Source organism: Tauraco erythrolophus, chromosome 23 (genome assembly GCF_009769465.1).
Source record: "Tauraco erythrolophus isolate bTauEry1 chromosome 23, bTauEry1.pri, whole genome shotgun sequence".
NCBI lineage: Eukaryota > Metazoa > Chordata > Aves > Musophagiformes > Musophagidae > Tauraco > Tauraco erythrolophus.
In genome coordinates, this window is record NC_141487.1 from 3,888,481 (window position 1) to 3,912,682 (window position 24,202).

Below are 24,202 nucleotides of genomic sequence, written 5' to 3' on the forward strand. Positions count from 1 at the left end.
AAATATTTTAGTTGAGCATTAATAGTGGAAGGCTCTACCAGTCCATACCAGATAGTACAGCTGAATACTTAGGTCTTTCCTGAAAGATGTCATATGTAACCCATGACCTAACAAACCTATACCTAAAAACTTCTAAGAAATCATCTTTTTTTCTAGCTGCTAAACAAAAAATGAATGGATGAATATGTTCTGCCTTCAGTGGATATGGAGAACAATTGATCTTCACCTTAATATTAAACTTCATATTATACTGAATTAAGAACAACTGCAAGGACACCACCCAGTAAACAAAGACTTAAGTTGCTGGCTGTTGAGTTAGCCAGCAGCGTTGTTTCTATCTTAAGAGATGTTTTCCCATCCTCTCCTTTAATCCAGGAAGATTTCATAGTTATCTTTTTCCAGATACAAGGAGAAATCTATCCTCCTGCTTCTAATCCAAGAAACTGCCCTGATTTCCAGCAGCAACACTGGGACTAAAACCCCCTGGCAATGCTGCCTGGCTGGAATATTATCCCTTTGGGGCCTCTTCTGTGCCTGGATGCTTTTCTGTAGAGTTGTTCGTTCTGCCTGGTCTCCAGCATGATAACTAGAAAACAGCTCTGTAGTGCTTTGAGAGTGTTACAAAATTTGAGAAGAATCTGCCTGAGTGCAGACCTCATCAGACCTGCAGGGAGAGGGGCGATGCTTTAATGATAGGCAGGTGAAAGGGTAGGGAAGCACAGAATGCCATGATTTCTAAACATGTATTTTGAATGTCTTAACAGGACTCCATGTGGAAATGCTTTTCCAAGAGAAGCAAAATCTGCAGGCCCTTTCTCAGAGAATTTGTATGCGGAGAGTTGTGTGTCTGTTGAAAACACATTCCAGTGAGCTGTGGTAGTAGTGATTTTTGGGAACTGTCAATGTACTTCCAACACTGAGAGCACACTGAATCCAGCAGATGAGGAAAAAGCAGAAATCAGAGGTGTTTCAAAACGAACAAAAAACCTCCAAAACACAAGATCAGAACTTAATCCACACGCGACAGTGTTTCCCTTAGCCTGTAAAACTGAATAGCAAAACGATGCAGTGATTACTGAGGTTTTATTACTCTGAAGTCAGTGAATATTCACCCATATTAATAAAGCCCACTTGATGCATCAGTCTTGCTTTGGAGGGACTCTTGTTCTCTTCCTGACACTTCTCAGTGTTTAGGTCCATTTCTGCCCAAGCAGTGAATGTTGTTGCTCCCCTCTCCCCCTCATTTTGTGTATACACTATTTTGATGTGGTATATCAAAACATGAAATAATTGACAGGAGATTTCCCAGTCAGTGGCTTATCCTAGTCCACAAAATTACCTGTCTTTGCTCGCTGGATGGGCTAGATCGTTTGTTACAAGAGACTAATTTATGATGAATAGTAACAACACAGTATTATATCTACTGCTGTATATTCCTTTAAATCAAAGTCTTTCTCCTTCCCCTTCCCTTCTTTCCCCTCCCTAGCTTAAACCTAGCCATAGACAGCTTTTTAATTCTACTTTGGACAGCCAAGAAAGTATGAAACAAAAGAGTGATTGAGTGCACCAGGGAGCAACAGCAAAAGAGCAGTGCTAATTGTTGAAGAATAAAAGATAACGGCCAATTTTGTCAGGAAGTGTTGACAAGAAAGATAAGTTGGAAGTAATTAACTGTCTGACATGCTGGAAGTGATGTGTCTGCAAATGGCTCTTTAAATCATCAGGATATGAAATGTGACAGCCATTTATCACTTTTATGAGGCACTGCTGCCTAGCTTTCCCTTGGGAAGTGTGGAGGTAGTATGTTCTTTGATTATCTTGCTAAAAAAAGGCATGGATGTATTTCAAGTGCTTCCCATTTTTGGATGCCTGTGATGATGGTGCATTCTTAGCCTGACTACATCTGATTTGAGCTCAAGCCATTCTAATGTCCTACTTCCAAGAGTATTTTACTTGACCTTCCCACAGGCAGAAGAAATATAGCACTTATTTGAAAATTTTCCCTCTTTGTCTAGAGAACTCCCTTTAATACTGTAGATTTGCATCCCTCTTCCGGATCAACAAGCCTCTCGTAGCGGGGAAAAATACGTAGTCATTGTGATGATAGCAGGCAAGAAGGGGCATTTCTGAAAGCTGCCTGTATCTACAGCAGCATATTCAAAGACCATTGAAAGTCTCTTTGGACTGCTCTCAGTTGACATGTTTTGTTAAGTTGTGCTGTTCCCATTCCAGATGTTAACTAGTATTAATATTGGACTGTAGGGTTTATTGTAGCATGCTCAGGTGTTGAGGCATTGCTTTGAGCAGCTTGCACTTCTTGTTCTCCAGCACAACTAGGGAAAGAAGACAGCAATGAGCCAGAAACTGTTGGAAAAAAGCTTTATAAAATAGCAGGAGCTTCATAAATTTTTATTTCCTCCTTAAATTGGGGGTTAGCAAAAGCACTGATCACCGCGCACCAATGTGCAGACAGCCATTTCTGATGGTAAGATCAGAAAACCAATGTGAAATAGAAATGATTGAAAAGAATAGCTGTACGTGGCATTGCTGAACTGGAGAACCAGGCTCATGAGTAGCCTCTTTGCTTGTGCTTCACAAAATTCAGCAGCCCTTGCAAAGCAAGGTGCTGCACTGGTACAGAATGAGAACTGGTCATGGTGGCAGGAGTTTCTGATGTGTTCTTGAAAACCAGCAAAAGAAGAGCACCAGTACTGAGTAGTACCAGTGCAGAGGCATTATATGAAATATGAAACTGAAAGTAGGGTTACAAGCTTTTCGTGTGTTCCTGGTGACTCTGTAGATGGTTTCTTAGAGCATTAAAATATCTACTCTGATTTTTAAAGGAGTTGGCTGTCTGTTTAGAAAGGGAGGGGAAAAATCAGTACTGTAAAGCTCTTGATAAGTGCAGCCGTTGGGAAATTATGCTTTTCAAACTATTGGCAACTATTCTTCTCCCTATGCAGGCTGCTATTTAGAACTGATAATCTTGAGAACATGTGCAGAGAATATGTATGGACCTATTGTTTTCCAAATGTGTAGTCATTGTGTGTCTTATGTGGTCTAATCATTCACTTAAAAGTTTTAAAGAAAAGGAGAGTGTTCCATTGGTATTTCTAAATGACAGAGCTTGGTATTATCAAGCAGAAGCTCATACCAGCCCCTAAGAATTGCCAGCTGTGTTAAATGGTCTTTCTCTTCCTACCTTTTCAGCATCAACAATAAACTTCAACAGCCAGAAGCAGCTGCTGGGGTACTGGAGTACGCCATGAAGCACTTTGGGGAGCTGGTGAGTCTTGCTGGATAACTCTCTTCTTCATATCTTATGTTTTCGTGGGGTTTGTAGGTTGCTTTTTTTCTTTTTTTGATGGTGATGTTGTGTTTTTCAGTCAATCATGTTGAGGTTCTGTCCCTGCTTACAATATTGCCTCGTTCATACCAAAGGTGCCTTGCTGCCTATGGGGATGAGTACTGTGTCTTAACTGCATACACGTCGGATAGCTGGGGAAAGCTGCAAGAATTTGTTCAAGAACCTGATTTGGAGGAGAATTTAGCAGCTATCGTTGACACTAAATGCAGCTGTCGGAAACTAGCGACTTGACAAAATAAGTAATTTTATTTAGAAGCAGCTAGAAAGGGAGGGAGTGAGCTCCTCTTCTGGGCTTTACATGCTTGAGGGTTTTTGAGAAACAGCATCAACACGTTTCAGGTAAGAATTGACTGGAAGTTGTGCCTCTGACCTCTCTCATCCAGGAGGCATGCAGACATGTCAGAGTTCACAGATATTATTTAGAATGACAAATTAGCCAGCCCTTTACATTTTTTAACTACTCACAGAAATGAAATAACCCCATTCTGTGTTTGGTTTGTGTCTTTCTCTAAACAACTTACCTTTTTTTCTTTTTTGTAAGCATTTAATTTGTGTTCAGGGACTAAGACATCTATGCTCTCCTGCCAATTCTACTCTGTTAAAAAGATGATTTTGCAGTGATAATTCTTGCAGTGCCTCAGGGTGATTGGGAAAAGGAAGGCAGCCCTGGGAGCACAGTAGACTAGCCTCTTTCATTAGGAGCCACTAGAAAGCAGGAACAGGTATAAGCACAGAATGGTGGAATTCCTTTGGTGTAGGATGAGGTTTGGTTTTGACCTAGACTGGAAAGGAAGCCCTTTCTGGGAGAAGTGTGAACTTCAGAACATCTTCGCAGCTTCTTGCGATTCCTTAGGTAGATTGAGCAAAGCTCTGTGTTATGTAATTCTGACCTCACTCTTTAGCAGTTATGTAGTTTTAGCAGTAAATGTAGTTCAAAACACAGATTTTGCCAGAATAGGCAGTGAAAAGAAATTAAGAGGAGCTGTGTGAGCTCTGCTTTCAGGAACTTACTTGATCTATTGTGGCTGAGCTGAAAAGTTAAAGGGCTGGTATATGAACATCCTAAGTGGAGGACCTGGCATGCAGAGCGTGGTTTATACTGACTCTGCCCACAGGGCTGGGAAAAGAATCTATTCTGCACCTTATGTCAAGACATGAGCTGCCAAGGACTGAGCAGAAAAACATTGGCAGAGATCAGTATGGAAAAAATACCAAGGCATCTTATTTCTTGAAAATTAGAAACAAAATCTAGAAACAAAGACTGAAGAAAAGTTTGTGCAGCTGATAAGGATCACTGCTTGGCTTACTTTTAAAGTCTTTCTTACAAACCACAGCCTTTCCTTTTGAGGGCTACGATTAGACCCCAACATTATGCATGCCTGCTGTATTAAAAAATTGTCTAGCAGTAGCCAGGTGCACAGTGTGCTTTTGGGTTTGTTTTTTTTTTTTTCCAGTTAGTCACTCCATTCCTTAACATAGGACTGTTGTTCTTGTTTAAATGCAAGCATGTGCAGCAATGAGAAGTGAAATATTTTGTAGATTTACCTTTTTTCCTATTCCACTCACTCCCCCTCTCCAAAAAGAAAAGCATCAGCTACTGAGTTAGTATTTCATTGGCACTGAATAGGGGGATGATGTTGGATTCATCCCTCTGGTAAACTTGAGTTCACTTCTGTGCAGGTTAAGCAATACTCAGGATTCCTGTTTTTCCACTAGCTCAGGATTTTTCTCTGTATCACAAAAGTCCATGAGGATATTAAGAATGAAAAATAGGCTAAGTGACCACCAGAGACACAGGATTTTTCAGGAAAAGCTGTGGTAGTTAATATGGAATGGTGAATATTAATCCTGCTATTTATTCTGATTTATTTTTTTCCCCTTAGGAAATTCAAGCTACCTGGTATGAAAAGCTTCATGAATGGGAAGATGCTCTGGTGGCCTATGACAAGAAAATGGACACAAACAAAGATGATCCTGAGCTGATGCTAGGACGGATGCGTTGCTTAGAAGCACTTGGTGAATGGTAAGAGGGGAATGCCTGAAGACTGAGGAAAATGATGCCTTTAAAAATGGTGCCTAACTCTTCTCTGGATGCTGTCATCCAGGTGAAGTTTTTTTTCCTTTAAGTTCCTATTTACTTCTGCTTACTTAATAGTTAGAGTATTTCCAGCGACTTCTCACTTTGTTTGTGAAGTCAGAATTGTTAATAACATCTCTAAGACTTTTGGGATGAAGTTAAGCTCTCTCTGAAAGAGAATCTGCAGTCTTCTGATCAGATAAACCCCATTTGTAGCAGAGAAAGAAATTATGTTTAGAGGGGACCTCTCAGAAAACATTAACTGGGCAGCACCTGTCAAAAACAATCATAAAAGGAGCTCATTGTGACCCTCCTTTTTAAACTGATTAAAACATGAGAGATTTCTGTATTTGTTCATGGTCAGACCTGTGCCTATCCAGAATACATGGTCTTTTGTAGAACTCTTAGTGAAATTGTCTACTTCCTAATCGTCACCTGAGTGTAAGATTATGCCAAATAAACCTTACTCCCTTTAAAACCCTTTTGCTCATCTTGTAGATGGCTGAGTTTTTCATTATTAGTCTTTTTTTAGCATTCATTAACATTGTCTTTGTGAACATTTTGTATTTCAAATCCTGTGCTAAAAGTGTGTGTTCAGCATGTAACTAATTAGACGAGAGGATGAGCTGGTAGTGACTTCTTGCTTGCTAGTTAAATGGGGCTTCTGTTTTTCACCCTGTTCACTTCAATTCAAAGGAGATAATTGGAGAAGGCATCCTGCACGCTGTGGCATGCAGTTCTGCCCAGGGGCATGTGTGATTTGGTCCAGGTTCCGCCTTTCTACTGAACTTTTCATGTCACTAGAGCTCTCTCCTGATGGGTCCTGACATGAACCCATGGGATGGCAAACAGTAAGGAGATTCCTCTTCACTAAAGTCATTTTACTGCTAGAGAAACAGACCTGTTTGAGAAACCTAATTCTGATAGAGTTTTTCTGCCCTTTTTGTGTCTAGATGAGAGTGAGGCACATTGGGCGTAGCTTTTTCAGTATGAAAAATAGATCCTCATAATGATCAGTTTCTCAGTCATCTTTTCTAGGAGTAGGCAGTTCCCATGAGGGATTTATGGAATTACTCCTTCCTGCAGGACATGTATTTGTGAAGCTCCTGCTTCATGTTTCAGTGACAAATATATTACAAGAGTGCTTTGCTTCTGTTGGAGCTAGATGTTGTGCTTCTATTGATAGTCTGTAGTGATGAGAGCAATCACAAAGATCTGTGTGCTTGCTGTTGTGGAGCTGCACTCCATCTGTGTGCAGATCTTTCTTAGAATTCAGAAGGGCCTTTGCAAAGTGCTGTCTGCTACCTCGAAACTGGCTATAGAGATGTCATTCTGAGACTGAGAAGTCCATGGTTTGGCTGCTGATGTTCTTCAGTAATGTTCAACTTGACTGTTTGTGCTGCTGGAGTCTGCTTGGCAGAATATGACAGTTAATCTAGAACTGCTGCTATGCAACATCCTTATTTAAATGCTCTGTGCAGTGGTGTTTTGAAAGTGCAGCCAAAATACTCTCAGCCATTTGTCCCCTGATGTAGGTATGTCTGCAAGAGCCATACTACTTTATTAGCACCTATGAGGTCCTGATTTACTGCTGTTGCTAGGTTTGGCTTGGCTTTTCTTTTGTTTAAGACTATGAATTCATTCAGAATGACTATGTTGCCTGTGGCAGCCTTTCGATTTGGTTTGACTAACTCGTCTTCCTTTTTGTCATCTTGCTTTTTGGGAGGGGAGGATATGACAGAAGAAAAGGCAAATTGCCCTCACTGACAATTGGCAGCTATTCCATTGCTACAGAGGATCCAGCTTGAGAAATGCTGGAGCTGCAATACCCCCAGTAATAGGTTTGATTAGTGGAGCATCCCTAGTTGATTTAAATGAAATAATACAAAAAATCCTGATGCTTCCTTTCCACCGGAGATGAAAGATTCAGATCCCCTCTGCGATCTTGCCATGACAAGTCTTCACCCTAGGTTACAGCAGCATTGATTCTCTAGCCTCTGTCTTCAAACTTGATGATGTGTTTATCCAAAATGTTTGATAGCAGGAGCCATGCACAAGCTATTCAGATCATGTGTCCTTTGTACTGACTCTTGAAAAAAAAAAAGTTAAGCATCCCTTGTTTGGTGATGGTTTGATTTTTATCTTGAGAATGGGGTGGTTTTTCTCCTGTATTTGTGGACTGGAGTCGACAGTTCAGCTTGTAAAGTAGACATTACTAACTGCTGAGGAACAAGTGCAAACTTTTGTCTGGATTTGTGTTTTCAAAGCATAGCGTGCCTTTAATTTTCTGGTGATAGGATATTTGTCATCAGACTAGCATGTCTGAGTTGGCTAAAGGAGAAGAATCCTATTCTTCATTCTGTATGAAAAGAATTATGGGGCTGGTTGTTTTCTTATCTGTGCAAAGTGGCTGCTTATAAAGACAGAATTCCTAGAAGAGGCTTTTTGCTGATCAGAAATTGTGGATTTTTCTTAGGGGGCAGCTTCACCAGCAATGCTGTGAAAAGTGGACACAGGTCAATGATGAAACTCAAGCTAAGATGGCTAGGATGGCTGCTGCTGCTGCCTGGGGTCTAGGTAATGTATCCATGTGTGGTAGTATGTGACAGCCCACAACGTGGAAGCACAGATAGTTTTAACTTGCTTCAGAACTACAAAATGTAAAAAACAGTAAAATTAAAGAACAAAATTATTTACGTCAGGGTATGAAGTTAGTGTCATTCAACACTGAAGTCCTTTGGAAAACCTGCATTTACCTAAGGTCTCCCAGTGATGTCTCAAGTGACAAAGTGACTTCCTTATTGATCTGAGCACATAACTAATTGCTTAACTGGTTCCTTTTACTTACTTTTACATTGAACATAGCTCAGATTTGAAATGAGATTAATAGAATTTCTCAGATTTGTAGCAGACTTATTTACAAACTAGAACAATGTCTCGAGCATTTTGATAGGTTGTGTCTGCTGAGTAGACAATCGTAAGTGGGATAAATCTATAAATGGTCCAAATATCAGTTGTACTGGTAGCCAGGTATCTACTACAGAAGCTTATAAATCACTTGCTGTCTACCAGCCTTTGCTGAGAAAAAATAATCTTTTAATTCATTCAAATGTTCTGGAAATGTCAGCTTTTTAACTTTTTCATCACAAGGAATGCAAGAACCTTTTCCATGAGGACAACAATTTGCCTAGAAGCAAAAACACAGACCTTTTTTTGTCTAAAACTGTGAATGTATATATACAATTTCTCTATATAACACAGACTGTGCCTGCCAAAAACAAACTGTTGGAGAGCTGACTTAAATGTAGAAGCACCACGCAGCATTCAGGCTTAATCGCTGATGTCTGAGCACCGTAGCACAGTTCTGTTCTTATCTTGCAGAGGGGGCTACTGTATCACTGAGGATATCTGTGTCTCTGCAGGTCAGTGGGATAGCATGGAGGAATACACCTGCATGATCCCAAGGGACACCCACGATGGTGCATTCTACAGGGCTGTACTGGCTCTCCACCAGGACCTTTTCTCGTTGGCTCAGCAGGTAATTATCTTCCTTGTTGTCTTCTCAAAACCTAGTTTAAGATGAACTAGGCTATATTGCTGCTTGGAAAGACATGCAGTTGGCTCTAACCTGTGAATTGCCCAATAACCTTTTTGTTGTTGCTGTCTTAGACTTGGTGATTGAGCTTGTCTTGTCTGTCCAGAAACACGGCAGTGAATATATGTCCAGATAGTAGTAGTCCAGTGCTGTAGAGTGCAAGGGTGCCTTAGTTGTTCTTAGGCTTCTTTGCTCTCATGTCTGTTTTCTAGACAGTGCACAAGGGTTATCCAAGCAGAGGTTCCATTCTACAAGGCCCTGCTTGATGAAAGGCATTCGTGGCATAAGACACACATGAGATTCTTCATGAGTGTTCCATGTACTTCTACCTCTGGCAGCTTTTTCAGTGAAGTGTTCATATATATCATGTACCAGAACTTTTGTTCTAATTTTTCTGGTAGCGGTGATAAATCTTAGATCTTAGATTGAGATGAGAATTCAAGGCAAGGAATGAGTCGATTGAACAGAGCCGTATTGGTATGCTTGTTTGTGTCAGAGGAGATTTGAAAAGCCACTTTTTTCCCCTCTGTAGATGTGAAACATGTTGTTTGCTTTCCAAGGAAGCTCAAGTACCGTTTCTCAGAATTCTCTGCTGGCTTGCCAGCTTAGATAAAGGAGTAATTTAGTCTGCTCTGTCAAAATCCGTACATAGATTTTTTTTTTTTTTGGTGATATGCACAGTGAAATTAGCCAGGCATTCCAAGGGGTAGAGTTTGTGATTAAACTTCAACGTTTTGAACAGGAAAAACTATAGATTAGAGATTATATAATGACTGGAACCAGGGCAGAATTTATTTCATGCTTGAAGAGCATGCCTTAGTTGCAGGAAGAGAAATGGAATTTGCTGTCCTGTAAAATTCATGAAAACCTGTTAGGTTACATAAAACAGAAAGCTATTTCCTATCATTGTATATTATCAAGAGACATTTCTTGGGGCTTTTTTGTAACCAGCTCTCTTGCACTAAAATGTGAACGTCTCTCTTCCTGTATAAATGTTATTAATGATGACCTCTACAATGACAGTAGGATTAGAAATACTGCAAACTTTTATTTGGTAGAAAGACAGACTTTAGACTGTGCAGGTGATAAATGAAGCCCCCTTGGCTTTCCCTATACCTGCCCCTGGACACTGTTTTCCTATTGATTCTTTCTGTTGATAACGTCCTTTCCTGATTCTTGTTGAAGAATGGGAACAATGCCAGCTTTGTTTATGAGATGGAACAGATGAAAAGCAGTTTCAACAGTTGACTCCAGATAAAACATACCACCTTTGCCCTGATGTCACGTTCTATTTCAGTGCATTGACAAAGCCAGAGATCTGCTAGATGCTGAGCTGACTGCCATGGCAGGAGAGAGCTACAGTCGAGCCTATGGGGTAAGTGTCTGCCTCAGCCTTCATTCTCCTCATTGCTGCTTCAGACTCTCTCTAGAAGTTGCATAAACCTTCTTGTAGCACTTATACCAAACATAAAACCTGTGTAGGCTCACAAGCTAAATGGTTTTTGTCAGATAAGAGATACAACTTTGTAGGAGCAGCTTTGGGACAAATCAAACAGTGAAGTGAGCTCCCCCGCCTTAAAAGAAACAAGAATTGACGTTTAGAAAGTTTGAATCAGCAGATCATCTAGGTACCAGTATATAGCAGTCTGTTCTTTACCTGTTGGGCAGCGTATGTACTTAAGATTTTGATGCCAAAATACTGCTTCTTAATTATAGATTTGTTCTGTAGTGATTGGGATGGAATGTGATTGTTTCCTTCAGGCCATGGTATCCTGTCAGATGCTGTCAGAGCTGGAAGAGGTTATCCAGTATAAACTTGTACCAGAACGCCGTGAGATCATCCGCCAGATCTGGTGGGAAAGACTGCAGGTACGTCTGTGTAAAGATCAGGGATGGAGATGATGATGTGCTGGCATGAACAGCTTCCTTTCTAGTCAGTGTGATGGCTCAGCAAGTTCAATTTCTCTTTCTATACCAATAGCATATATGCTTACATGCCTGCATGCTCTCTGTCCCCTTTGTGTTTGTCCTGGTTATTTGGGCTTTCTGTTTGTTTGTTTGCTTTTGTTAATATTCCTGATGTGTCTCCTGATTTGAGGCTTCAGTAGGGTGACTTAAGCCTTGAAATAGATGCCTACAGAATGGAGATGCTAGTAACATCTCCAAGGCTGCTTATCTCAGTGTTACTCTAAACAGCAAAAATCCTAAGCACCTCTGAAGATTTAAATCAGCCAGATATTTTGAGACTATTTCTGTACAAGGGGCATCCCTACAGTGAAAGTGAACATCAACAGATGTAGTAGTACATACAGGAATACTGTTTAAAGAGATGATTCCTGCAAGGGAAGGGCGGGGGGGAAGCGTAATTAGGGTAAAATGCTCTCTTTATACCAAATTTTGGTACCTGGCCTGAAGGAAGAATTTCTCCCTACGTGGAGTTCTTCACTGTGGCTGCTATATCTGCCTTCTTATGAAAGGCTGTTGCGGCTACATATTTTTTAGCTGTTTGGGAAACTGTATTCCTGTCTGGAAAAGCTCAGGAGCATTCCACTGGGGTGGAGAAACTGAGAGTGACAGGAAATGTAATGTCTGAATACAGCTGTTTATAGTCTTGAAAGCAGTACATACAGTTCTTGCACATTTTATAGCTGCTTTTTAATAATTTTAAAATGCCTGCTGGGTGAGGTTTATTTGGATGTTAGAGAACAAGTTTTGCCTAACTTCCCAGCCCTCAATTTTGGGGAAAAAGAGAAAGGGAAAGAAATGGATGTTTTGGTGCTAAGGTGCTTGCTGCCATTGGAAATTGTTTTGTTTATCTCAAACCCAAGTCTAAGTCATCTCTGGATTAATCTGAACTTCAGAGCATCACTCTTACCCTGAAGTATTTGGCCGTTACAGCAAGCACTATGTATGTGGTTGTTACTCTCTCGTCCACAATTCTCCTTCTCTGTAGCATCCTTGAATGTTTGAAACAGACTCGTCCTGCTCTGACTGACAGTGTTGTTGTGCCTCTCCCTTCAGACAGACAAGAACCAGACAATGCTTGCACAAGCAGCAGAGCAGTTGGAACTGCAGTTTCTGGCAGAATACCAGTTCAGTCATGCCAGCCTCTAAAAGCAACACATGCAAGGATAAGAAAAAGGGCAATAACAAAAATATCTTTGCAACCGTTTGCTTTTGTACCATCTGCATATTGAGACTTGTCACTATTTAAACCAAAACTAGGCTTTAAAGCTAAGTTGAGAAGGGTTATAAAACTCTTGACCCATTTTGGAATTGCACAAAGAGCTTTCTTGATTTTTGGATGCATTTCTGTTTTAGGAGTTTTCCTCCTTTTTCCATTAGACGCTATCATTAGACTGCAAACTCTGAGCTGGCTGCAGAGAACAAGAGTCAAGGACTTAACCTTCTTCACACATTGCAGTGTTAAATAGCCAGCTAGTTGGTAATGTTGGCCTGCTGTGAATTATGGGTACAGAAGCTTCTCCATCTTGGAAAAAGTCCCTTCAGATTCTGAATTAAGGCTCTGTGGAGTGGAGTAGATTGGAGATAAAATGCTAACGAGTTCTCTTCCTTTTTATCTCAGGGCTGTCAACGAATTGTGGAAGACTGGCAAAGAATACTGATGGTCCGATCTCTTGTTGTGAATCCTCATGAGGACATGAGAACTTGGCTCAAGTATGCCAGCTTGTGTGGCAAGAGTGGGAGACTGGTGAGCATTACCAAGCTCTACCCTCTACTGCAGATTTTTAGATTGTTAGCTCTGTCATGCTGCTTCAGCCTTGAGCGCTTCCAAATACTTTCATTGCCCAAGTGAGATGGGCTCTCCTCTGAGGAGGGGACTGGTTAGAAATTGTTGAAATACTAAAACTGTAACCAGTGTGGAGTTCGTGTTTGTAGCCAAGATTATTTTGTGGGACTTGTATTATACCTGAGAGCCTTAGAGCCAATTTTCTGTTGCATGCTATACCTGAAACTTTCCATGCAGCACTAGTAATTATTAACAATAGCTCTCTCTGCTGAAGCACTCTTTTTCTTATCTAGAGTGTGATGTTGTTATTGTTGAACATGACAATCCTACTTCAATATTCACCACAAGATTTATTACCAAAAATACTTGAAACAGAGACTTCACACTCTCTACTGGCTTCTGAAATGAGAATCTAATGCTCTGATCCCAATGAAGATATATGGCTTATCCTGTGATATTCTTATGAGTCCATGGAATGGTAATAGAGCTGCTACGTCTGTGTTTTATCTGGAGGGTCAGAGGTATTTTTTAGTGGCAGGCAATTCCGCAGTCAATATGAAATGGAGGTAAGATTGAGCTTGTTTCAACCTACTTTTTCGCTTTGCAACCTTCTCCAGGCTTTGGCCCATAAGACACTTGTCCTGCTCTTGGGAGTAGATCCATCTCGACAGCTGGATCACCCACTGCCAACAGTACATCCTCAAGTGACCTATGCCTACATGAAGCACATGTGGAAGAGTGCCCGCAAGGTACAAAAGAACATAGTACTCTGTTTCATTTCTCAGGTTTTGTGCAGTGCCACACACGTTAGTTCTTCATAATTTCTACAGAACAAATCCAAGGCTGAAGGCTTTATTTTTATTCACCTAAAAAAGAGTAACTAATCCCTTTCCTTATTGTTATTCAGAAGATAAGCTTTTGAAATGTTACTACAAAACTCTCTAGAGACAGAGAAAGCCTTGCCCTAATTTTATTTCCTACACAGAAAGATTATTTTTGCTAAACCAGTATCAGGTACTCAAGAGTTGCAGCCAAGATTAATGATCAATAGTAGCTCTTCTGTCCTCACCAGGATTTTACTATGTAGGCTTGGTACTTGACTTTTTGTCCACTGTTCTGATTGCCAGATCTCCACGCTGTACCTATGGTCAGGGCTACATGCTGAAAGAGAGAAGTAAGGTGTTTTTTTATTACTGGTTTTAAAAGAGTATCCTGAACAGTTTGTACTTAGTTGTTGAGCAGAACTGAGTCTTGTTAAGGACATTATTGAAAATTTCTAACCAAAAGACAGCTGAAAAGTACATAGGGCTTTGTCATGGGAACAATTTGGCTTCATGGAGCCTAGGGTGAATGTTTTTGACATTGCAACACAGGGAGAATTTACATAATCAAATCCAATAAGCTCCAGACTGGGTAACTTATCTTTTTTTAATATACATTAAAGCCTCCATTTATCCTCATATTCTGCCACATCTTTTTTATTTTTCCTGTCTTTGGGATTGCCAGCACTGGAGCAGAGCCATTGCTATGGGATCATTGCCATGACCTAACTATTCTTTATTTGAATTTAAAAAACAGAAGGAGCTGCTGATGAGGCCCTGTTCTATTGGCTTTGTAAAACAGTGTAATGGATGGTTTCTTACTTTCTGACCTAAGAAAATGACCTAAGAAGTATATGGGTCTGATCTGCCTGCCTCTTTGAGTCAAACTGGCCTTTTCTGTGTTTGACCTGTGATAAAGAAATAGATAAGATGCAGGAAACTGCTGCAGTTGTAGAAAGCAGAATGAAAGAAGACACAAAGGTTAAGGGGATGGGGAAAGAGAATATATCTAAATAAACTGATGGGAGAATATGTGGAGCTCATGAGGACAGGAAAAAAATATTAGAGAAGCAGCAAAGATGAGGAGGAGGGATGGATGTGATTCATGTTTGGAGTCTGGAGTGAGACTAAAGCGTTTGTTTATACCAAACACTGAAATTGTTTAGGGAATTCTGGTACCAGGAGCATTACATGGATGGGTGTATCCTTATGTCTTATTTTGAGTGACTATCATTAACTAAATAATACATAGTTATACCTACTGATGTATGTAGACCAGAGTTTTATATAACTGTGTGTGTTCACTTGGTTTGGCATCTTAAGTAATAAGCTGCTGAGGTAGGCTGGCATGGCAGGGAATGACCATTTTCTGTAGCTGAGGAGCTCAAGGTTGCTTGGTGGACCTGAAATGTTTTCTTCACCGTCATTTTGGCACTTGCCAGATCCAGCAGGAAAAAAATGGCATCTGGATGGAAACCAACTGCCTAGCAGTAGCAGAGTGGCACAACAATCTTTTCTTCTAAAAGAGATAAAAGGATGGAGAAGTAAACCCTATTGCATTTCTTCTAACAGGACGTTTGCCAGCAGCTGCGTTCTACAGACATACAGAGTTCAACTGTTAAAGAAAACTTACTGCTGTCCATCTTAAGTGCTCTGCCTGTCAGTTTATGGTGATCAGTTTTCAATGTTAATGGAAACTGAAGAGCAGATTGTTGGGTGTGTCTAGATACGAGGGGCACATAACTGTTTGGCAATATATTTTTGCCTATTTTTCACAAACGTCTAGCGTAACAGTGTAACTATAAGATTGCTATTTCCCCCTCCTCTTCTAGCCAAGTATCCAGGTTACAAGCTGTGGAATGCACCCTGTTAATATTAACAGTATAATACTTTCTTTTATTTCATCCTGGACTAATACGCTTTTTCCTGACAATTGACTTGGGCATGCTGATATTTGAATGGAATAGATGAGGCATTTCAGCTCAGGTGATTCTTCTTGCACTTTTAAAGCAGCTCATTCCTGTAGATGGAACAGGAGTAAATTGGACTCTTAATAGCATATTCTGCGGTTTCTGACCTGAAATGACCTTGCAGATTGCAAGAGCTTTACTCTAATTGTTTCCAGTGAAGCGTGTATAGTTTTTTTTTTTCTTAAATCTTTAATTTCAGGTTATCTTAGCCCATAATTCTTTCCAAGGAATTTCAAAAGAGGCTTACCTCAAAATTTGGTAGTGTGAGTTGCTTTAACACTACTGCCTTATGTAATCTGCTGGCAAAGGACCAATGTACACTTGTACTTCTTAAACAACTTTAAGAGAAATCTCAAATTTAATTTGTTGAAATAACTCAATGTTTTTGTGCCGTGGTATGTACTGTAAGCCTAGCCAAAGCTGAGGGTTTAGGAGGGAAGATCAGGAAGCTGCAAGTTTTCCTTCAGGCATTATTTTCTCCAATTTTTTTTTTTTCAGGCTGTATCATGTTATAGATAGGCTTCTCTGGATCTCTGATCCTGCCTGTTATGATAGTGACTTGGTCAGATATAGTTTGTAAGCTATGGACATTTGTTTGATTGTTGAAATTGCTGCTCTTTGGGGTGCGTGCTCTATTGCAAATGAGACATCTCTGTATCATTACTAGAATCTCACTCTGCATGAGCAGTAACAGGACATTCTCTGCTGCTGAAGTTTTCTTCTTACAGAGTTGGCTGTTTCTCTTTGCCAGAGTTGAGCTCTTGCACATCAGAGCGCAGTGTTAGCTCATGGTGTGGTCAGTCATGCTTTTGACTGTATGTATGCCATGAGGGTGTCCCTAGCATCAGTAGAATGCAGTTAGTTGTTCCTCAGCATAGCAATTCAGTGGCCAGATGTCTGAGACATCAAGAATCTCTAACCTCTTCATTTATTTGGTGCCACATATGTAGAACATAAACTGATTTTAAAAAGATGTAAATGGCTAATGGGCTTTGAGGAAAAAACAAAAATATCAAAAACCTGTATTGTCTTCCTCTCTTGTGAAGTTGTATTTAACCTCCGTGGTCCTTAATGCAACTGTCCTCTGATTACAGATTGATGCATTCCAGCACATGCAGCACTTCGTGCAGACCATGCAGCAGCAGGCACAGCATGCTATCGCGACAGAGGACCAGCAGCATAAGCAGGAACTCCACAAGCTCATGGCACGGTCAGCACCTGGGCCTTGGACTCCCCTCAGCTATGTAGTGAAACTGATGTCTTTCCTGAGGTTGCAGGGTCCACGCTTTGATTGAAAAGGACAGGGGATTTCTCATTTAGCTGTTAGAGACCCATTTGGTATTACAGTTTTTTATCAATCATATAATTTCAGTAAATGTTATTGTGACATATCAGCATAAACAAGCTTGTATCTGTCACTGGTGGCTGGTTTTGTTTTTCCAGCACTGGCTCACTGGCAGGAGGCAGAGCTCTCAGTGTAGCTGTTTCTTTGGGTTTTAGGAGGTCCAGTCAGTAGGAAAGAAACACTTCCACATGCCTGGCATGTCTGTGCTTGGCAGCGTGTGCCCTTAATACAACAGCAGTGCTTTGGGCAGTAGGTGCCCAGCATGTGATGGTCTCTTAAAATATTGTTGCATTAAAAACACATCTTATAATCTCCATTCTCCTCTGCGGATCTGGAAGTGCCACATCCGTTGTTTCCAATTTAAAGCAGAAATTGCATAGTGCTTACTACCGAAGGTTTGCTTTTTGTTTTTGTTTTTTCCAAGGGAGGCATGCCCTTAATTTGCTTTTGTGAGAATGGGAACTTGATAACAGCATAGTCTTATTTTTCTCAGAGTGACTATCATGCAAGACAGATTAGTAATGAGTTGCACACAATATTTTCCTTGCACAATGCTTTTGGAAAACTCAAAATATAGAAAGGACAGCTGTGTAACTGTGGTATTTAAAGCCTGCTGAGGGAGCAAAGTATTAAGCTTTGCATAAACCTTCACAGCCCCACCCTGCTGCAGTAAAAATATGTTGTTTTTCCTTTCTTCAGGGACGGGATGACTTAATGGGGTTCTGGCTTGCAGGAAGAGCAGTTGCTCTGTGTTTCCACTGCTGGTGTTCTCTCCAGAAGGCTCGTTCATATGGTGATATGTATAGCTAGCCAGAACATGTGCTCTGTGTGTTTTATCAATACTGATGAAGTCTTTTGATGCTACTGTTAGCTAGTTCTTACATTTATTTTATAATTGATATAAATGAGGAACAAAGTTTGACCATCACCTTTCCCCTTAAAAGTTAAACTACTAACTAGTTAGCTCAACGCTTACAAGCAGGATGTGACTGATTTGAACCTTACATGTTAACACACATGCTCCCAGTCTGCAGAAGAGGCTTACTGAGCGGGTTTATGACATGAAATGTCTTTCAGACTTCGGATAAGTCTGCCTCTTAATCCAGCAGGCTTCATCTTCATTCAAGGTTCTAAGTCAATAATCACTTTGCTTTACCAGGTGTTTCCTGAAGCTGGGTGAGTGGCAGCTGAACCTGCAAGGCATCAATGAGAGTACCATCCCCAAAGTCTTGCAGTACTACAGTGCTGCAACAGAGCATGATCGCAACTGGTACAAGGTCAGTAAGGAAAAGCTTCCAGGCACCATAGCAGAGAGACCAGTAAATTTGATCACATCCCATACTTCAGGAAAGGAAGATGTTCATACAAAGATCTTATAACTGTCTGCCTTGTTACTGTTAAGCAGGATTAAAAAAAAAACAGAGAAAGCAGACCAAGGCAACCATGAGATTCTTGTTTAGAATTTTATCTGGCTAGAAAAACTAGTGCACAATTCAGTTCCTATTCTTACTCTTGGGAGTTTCTGTCCTGTCAGTTAATAGTGAAGGAGAAAGGATAATCTAAATGGAAAAAATTTAACTTGTTCTCACTCAATATACTTGAACTAGGAAAGTAGCCTTGTTGCTAATTCTCCAAAGAGCCTTTGATTTCAGGCTTGTGCATTTCAATTAATATTTGATGCCAGATCTTCTCTGGGGCAGCCATCTCCTGCATTTCTTCCCATTGCACCTCCCCTAGTCCTAACATATTAATCTTCATTTTAACCTTTGGAAAATTAAGGTGTATGTGACTTAATTTTTGCTACAGAGCTCCTTTGCCTTAATATCCAACAGGGAGCTCCTGGCCAAGAACTCACCATGATGTTATTTAAGATAATGAGGCAGTTAAAATTACAAATGATTAGAGGAAGCAAAGCATTGTGTTGTCTGCAGGGTATTACTGTTGTCCATGCACTCAGAAAGGTTGGATTATTATCTCTAATAATTAAACAGCACAGGTTGCAAAAACGATTCATCTTCCTTCTGACTTTTGTGTTCTCTCTTGTTGGCAGGCCTGGCATGCCTGGGCAGTGATGAACTTTGAAGCAGTGCTTCACTACAAACATCAAAACCAGGCCAGAGATGAGAAGAAGAAACTGCGTCATGCCAGTGGAGCCAGCATCACCAGTGCCAACACCGAGGGCAGCAATAGTGAGAGTGATGCAGAGAGCACAGAGAACAGTCCCATCCCATCGCCAGTGCAGAAAAAAGTCACGGAGGTACCCTTCCTCCCTGTTTATGTCGAGAGATTGGAACTTACTGCTTAGATGCAGGAAAACTTTATGGCTGGGAAAAAGCTACTATGCATACCTGGCTTGTGGAAGCTGTGTGTTTCTATACATAGATATCTATATATAGATATATATAATGTATACACTCATACATATACATGCTCAAAGCTTACAGCAAAAGTGAGAAAGTTTAGGATAACTCAGTCTTAAGGGAAAAGGACTAAATTAACACAAACGATCATTTAAGTTAGCTGTAACTAAAGCAAAGGCATGGGTGGCTATTATAGGTGATACAATGTGCATTAACAAGTTCTGCTGTTTTAGCCCTTCATGAAAGACTGTGAGGAATATCTTTTACTTACTAGTTATAGTAAAGTTGTAGTTTTTATGCTGCTTTGCTCTCCATAGTTTTTCCAACAAACTGAAGTATAAAAACACTTCACAGTATGTTCTCTGGTAGGCTGAAAGACCTGTGTGTAGTCAAGCAAAACATAAATTCCAGGAGCAACATGTCCTCTGAGGAGTATGAGCAGAATTCAACTATAATGTGGATTAAGTCTCTGTTTCTACGTATTTCTTCCTCTTTCTCCTTGCTGAGTTTAGTATTCATGCACTTGTGTAGAACTAATGCAGTGATTTTCATTCCAAAAGGATTTATCCAAGACCCTCTTGATGTATACGGTCCCTGCTGTCCAAGGTTTCTTTCGATCCATATCTTTGTCTCGAGGAAACAACCTACAAGACACTCTAAGGTACATAGTAAAGCACATAGTAAAAGAAATCTGTCTGATAAGGGCATATGGTTTAAGGTTAGGCAGAACCTGTTTCTGTTCTTTTTTGTTATGGTTAAACTAAGTGAATGCTTCAGTCCAAGCTAATTTATGTTAGGTGGATTAGCCCTTATCCTACTGTCTCTAGGCTCTGGGAAGAGGAGTCACTTATAAATGGGTCTGAAGATATTTGATTGGAATGGGTTTTTCATTCTTAACAAATGTATTTCTCTTTTTCAGAGTCCTTACTCTGTGGTTTGACTATGGTCACTGGCCCGATGTGAATGAGGCTTTGGTAGAAGGAGTCAAGGCAATCCAAATAGACACTTGGCTGCAGGTAAGGAACACAAAGGGCTAAGACAAATCTCAGTTGTGGGGGAGCTTGGGGATTTGTTACATCGTATCAATGATGATTGTTTGCTAAACAATCCTCCCTAAGTGAGTGGTGAGAGCAGTGTGCAGTACAATTCAACTAATTTAAGAAGCATCCTCAACAGAGGCATGAGAAATTGCATGCATTTCTGTGTTTATATGCAGATTATTGCATATGAATGAGAAAATTAAAATTTTAAAATTGAAGGTGACATGCATTCAGTAGTGATCAAGTATAAAACGCTACTGTGCTGCTCTGATGTAATTCAGACAGTCTATTTCAAGATTGCTTTGTACAATGTTCTTGTAAATTAATAAAAAAAAGCTTTATTTCTTATTTAAGCATTACACTTCAAGACACGTCTTACTCTTTCTGTAAGAGGATCCTGTAACAGTTTTGCACAGAACACTTGTCATCTCACTGAGCTATTCTGTATTTCTGACACTGTTTGGAACTTGGTGTTATCCTCTGACCATCTCAAAAATGAGTGGTGGGCCTCTCTGCTGCCTTTAGAGACTGAGGTCTCTACCAGAGGGCAGAACAGCTTGTGAACTAACCATATGAGATGTCAGGGATGTTTATTTTATTTATCCTTACTACTAGGTTATCCCTCAGCTCATTGCAAGAATTGACACCCCTCGACCGTTAGTAGGACGTCTCATTCATCAGCTCCTCACAGATATTGGACGGTACCATCCCCAGGTAAGCTTTGACTCTGAGGAGGAATTTCCGTAGACTGACAGCCAAAAAAGGCATTTCCTGTGTTCCATTTCACGTAGTCTAGATGCCTGCACTGGAAGTCACAGCAAGTGAGGGTGGGGACTATTTCTGCTGCTGCTTCTTTCAGCTTAACACTGTTCACATAAAAATGGAAAGAAGTGGATGAGCCATGCAACAGGGGAAGTTGTCTCTATCTAATAGAACACTAGGCAGTGCAAATAGCCTTCTTAAATCTCATTAAGTGGCTATCTCACAGATGTTTTATCTGAATTGCTTCCTACAGTGTGGAAAATCACAAAATACTAAAACCAATTTTTTGTTCTTCCACTTTAATACAGGCTCTCAAAGTCATTATGCTACTCAGTGAATTAAAGTCTTGTAAGCTTTTCAGATTGGAAGACTTTAAGTAGCAAATTCCTATCACCTCTTTCCAGAAGCAAGCTTGCTCTCTCTTGTCTAGCCCTAAGGCTGCTGTTTATTACTGCTTTGCTAATCTTTCAATTTATGTAACTCTTCTGTGTGGTTCTAAAATTTTAATTGGTTGATGTCCTTTGTAGGCTTTGATCTATCCTTTGACTGTGGCCTCGAAATCTACAACCACTGCTCGCCACAACGCTGCAAATAAGATCTTGAAAAACATGTGTGAGCACAGTAACACTCTGGTGCAGCAGGCAATGATGGTGAGTGCTCAGCGTGCCATAAAGCGTATTGTGTTTCAGGAATGGATGTACCACAGCTGTAATAACACAAAATGACTATTTATTGTTAATTTCATTCAAGTACAATTAATTTAGGTTTTTTGCAACTGGTAGAAGTTACAGTATTAGCATAATTTCAAGAGAAAGCTTTCATATAAAAAGGACCATAGTGTTCAAGCACTGAGTTCTTGTGTCTCCTTATGAACAAATTTAGAGAAGAAACAAATGAAGAATCATTGTTCCATAAAGAAAGATTTTGCTTAGTGAAAAGTGAAAACAAAACTTACCAAGCATAGCATGGAAATAGTAATTTAATTCATTTGCTAAAGATTTTTGTGAATAAATGAAAAGTAATGCTTTCAGGCCAAGCTACACAAATATATGGAAAATTTCAAAGGCAACTAATAAGATGAGAAAAGTCTGATCAGCTTCTTGCAGAAAAAAGTGTAACAGCATTGTGGGAGTTCTTGTGGCTCCCTCTAGCTGCCAGCAACAAGTATTTCATAATCATTAGAGAAGAAAGCGGTTTTGAATTTGTGGGTCAGTATGCAGTCATAGTCTTTTTCTTTAGGTGTTTAATCTTTTTCCTGTCCTGAAATAGGTGAGCGAAGAGCTAATCCGTGTAGCCATCCTATGGCATGAGATGTGGCATGAAGGGTTGGAAGAAGCATCTCGTCTCTACTTTGGAGAGAGGAACGTCAAGGGGATGTTTGAGGTGCTGGAACCACTTCATGCAATGATGGAGCGTGGGCCTCAAACTTTAAAAGAGACATCCTTCAATCAGGTATGAGCAAATGACCAAGAGCATAAGCTTCTGCCTGCTCTCAAAAACAGGCAGGACAGCCACCTACCTGGGATGTGTTACAAGGACCTTTGCAATCTAACACAAGGAGTAAATCTCTTGGGATTTGTTGCATTAGTTGCAGACTTCATTATTGACATTTGTCTTCAGATCTGTATCATAGAATCATAGAGCTTTTGGTGACTACAGTACTACAGGGGCCATGGTAGCACGGATTGCTCTGGAGTCATGTCAGCTGGGTGTCTGATAGGGTCTGGAAAACACACAACTGCTCTGCAGTTAATTCTTCTAGCACCGGTCTGCTTTGCTTCATGGTAACTACTATAACAGATAGTAGAGATGACCTCTCTCAAGCCAGCAAAAGGAATTAATTTGAGCTTGTGAGCCTACTGTTAAAGGGTGATGCTATTTGTTTGTTGCCTCCTGTCATGAAGTTTATTTGTGAACAACGTTGTCTGATAAATTCAGTGCATGCCTTGGATCCAGGAATTTCTGGATCTTTAATTCTGTTATGCTATAAAAATGTGAGATCAAGTATTTGTAATACAATTTGAAAATAGACTGTGATGCTCTTTGTAGGTATTAAGTGGTCTCCACCTGTTCCACTATTGTCAGTAGAAATGTTTTTATTCTGTTGTTTTTCACTTCCTCCCTAGGCCTATGGCAGAGATCTAATGGAAGCTCAGGAATGGTGCAGGAAGTACATGAAATCAGGAAATGTCAAAGACCTGACTCAGGCTTGGGATCTCTATTACCACGTGTTCCGGCGTATCTCAAAGCAGCTGCCTCAGGTGGGGGGAGAGGTACAGCTCTGTTGCGGGTCTTACAGTGCAAGTTGTCAATACCAATCTTTGCTTCATGTTTTCTGGTTATTCAGCACATTCAAATTCAGTATTCTGGAAATAACTGCATATGATTTGCTGCAAGTTTGCTGCTTATGCAGCGCTTCCTGCAAGTGTATGAAGTACTGATGTCTGACTGAACCCTTCCAGGTCCCTTGACAGCCTCAACTCTACAGATGCTTCAGTGAGATTGAACTGAAATTCTAGGGGGTTGTATTTCTTTTCTTTTTGGTAGCTCACTTCTTTGGAACTACAGTATGTGTCACCAAAACTCTTGATGTGCCGGGACCTGGAATTGGCAGTGCCAGGAACATATGATCCCAACCAGCCCATCATACGCATTCAGTCCATTGCACCCTCACTGCAGGTCATCACCTCCAAGCAGCGGCCCAGGAAGTTGACATTGATGGGTAAGAGAGAGCAGCTTTCACTTAGCTATTCTGGTATTTAAACAGTCTTTGTTTTTAGGTCAAACTGCATATTTAGCAGGTAAAAGCTCTCCAACATTTCCTTTCAGGTGAGATATTTCTCAGCGGTCTGGTCAGTCTGACACGCGTTCCAGTTCTTGGGTGCATGTGTATTTACTCTTGCGTGTTTGTTCAGCAGGAGTAAACTTTTGTGTGTTAATTCTTTCACAGGAAGCAATGGGCATGAGTTTGTATTCCTTCTGAAAGGTCATGAAGACCTTCGCCAAGATGAAAGAGTGATGCAGCTTTTTGGGTTGGTCAACACTCTGCTTGCAAATGACCCAACTTCTCTTCGCAAAAACCTCAGGTGTGCGCTGTGGATAATCATTGAAGAT

General features: G+C 40.4%; 1 protein-coding gene across 3 annotated transcripts in view; it reads left to right on the plus strand.

The window, feature by feature from the left end:
* The window catches only part of MTOR (mechanistic target of rapamycin kinase), a 65,290-nt gene that overhangs the window by 32,190 nt on the left and 8,898 nt on the right, over positions 1–24,202 (plus strand). For all 3 annotated transcript variants that reach the window (XR_015222829.1, XM_086625762.1, XM_086625761.1), the window contains 19 exons: positions 3,211–3,286; positions 5,251–5,390; positions 7,921–8,021; positions 8,867–8,982; positions 10,337–10,414; positions 10,801–10,908; positions 12,626–12,751; positions 13,408–13,539; positions 16,676–16,791; positions 18,086–18,203; positions 18,977–19,183; positions 19,847–19,947; positions 20,206–20,302; positions 20,942–21,040; positions 21,616–21,738; positions 22,358–22,540; positions 23,215–23,349; positions 23,636–23,810; positions 24,039–24,174. Coding sequence is in view for 2 of the 3 variants with exons in the window: in XM_086625762.1 (XP_086481888.1) it covers positions 3,211–3,286; positions 5,251–5,390; positions 7,921–8,021; positions 8,867–8,982; positions 10,337–10,414; positions 10,801–10,908; positions 12,626–12,751; positions 13,408–13,539; positions 16,676–16,791; positions 18,086–18,203; positions 18,977–19,183; positions 19,847–19,947; positions 20,206–20,302; positions 20,942–21,040; positions 21,616–21,738; positions 22,358–22,540; positions 23,215–23,349; positions 23,636–23,810; positions 24,039–24,174 (2,367 nt within the window). In the remaining variant the exon portion in view is untranslated. The remainder of the gene's footprint in view (positions 1–3,210; positions 3,287–5,250; positions 5,391–7,920; positions 8,022–8,866; positions 8,983–10,336; positions 10,415–10,800; positions 10,909–12,625; positions 12,752–13,407; positions 13,540–16,675; positions 16,792–18,085; positions 18,204–18,976; positions 19,184–19,846; positions 19,948–20,205; positions 20,303–20,941; positions 21,041–21,615; positions 21,739–22,357; positions 22,541–23,214; positions 23,350–23,635; positions 23,811–24,038; positions 24,175–24,202) is intronic.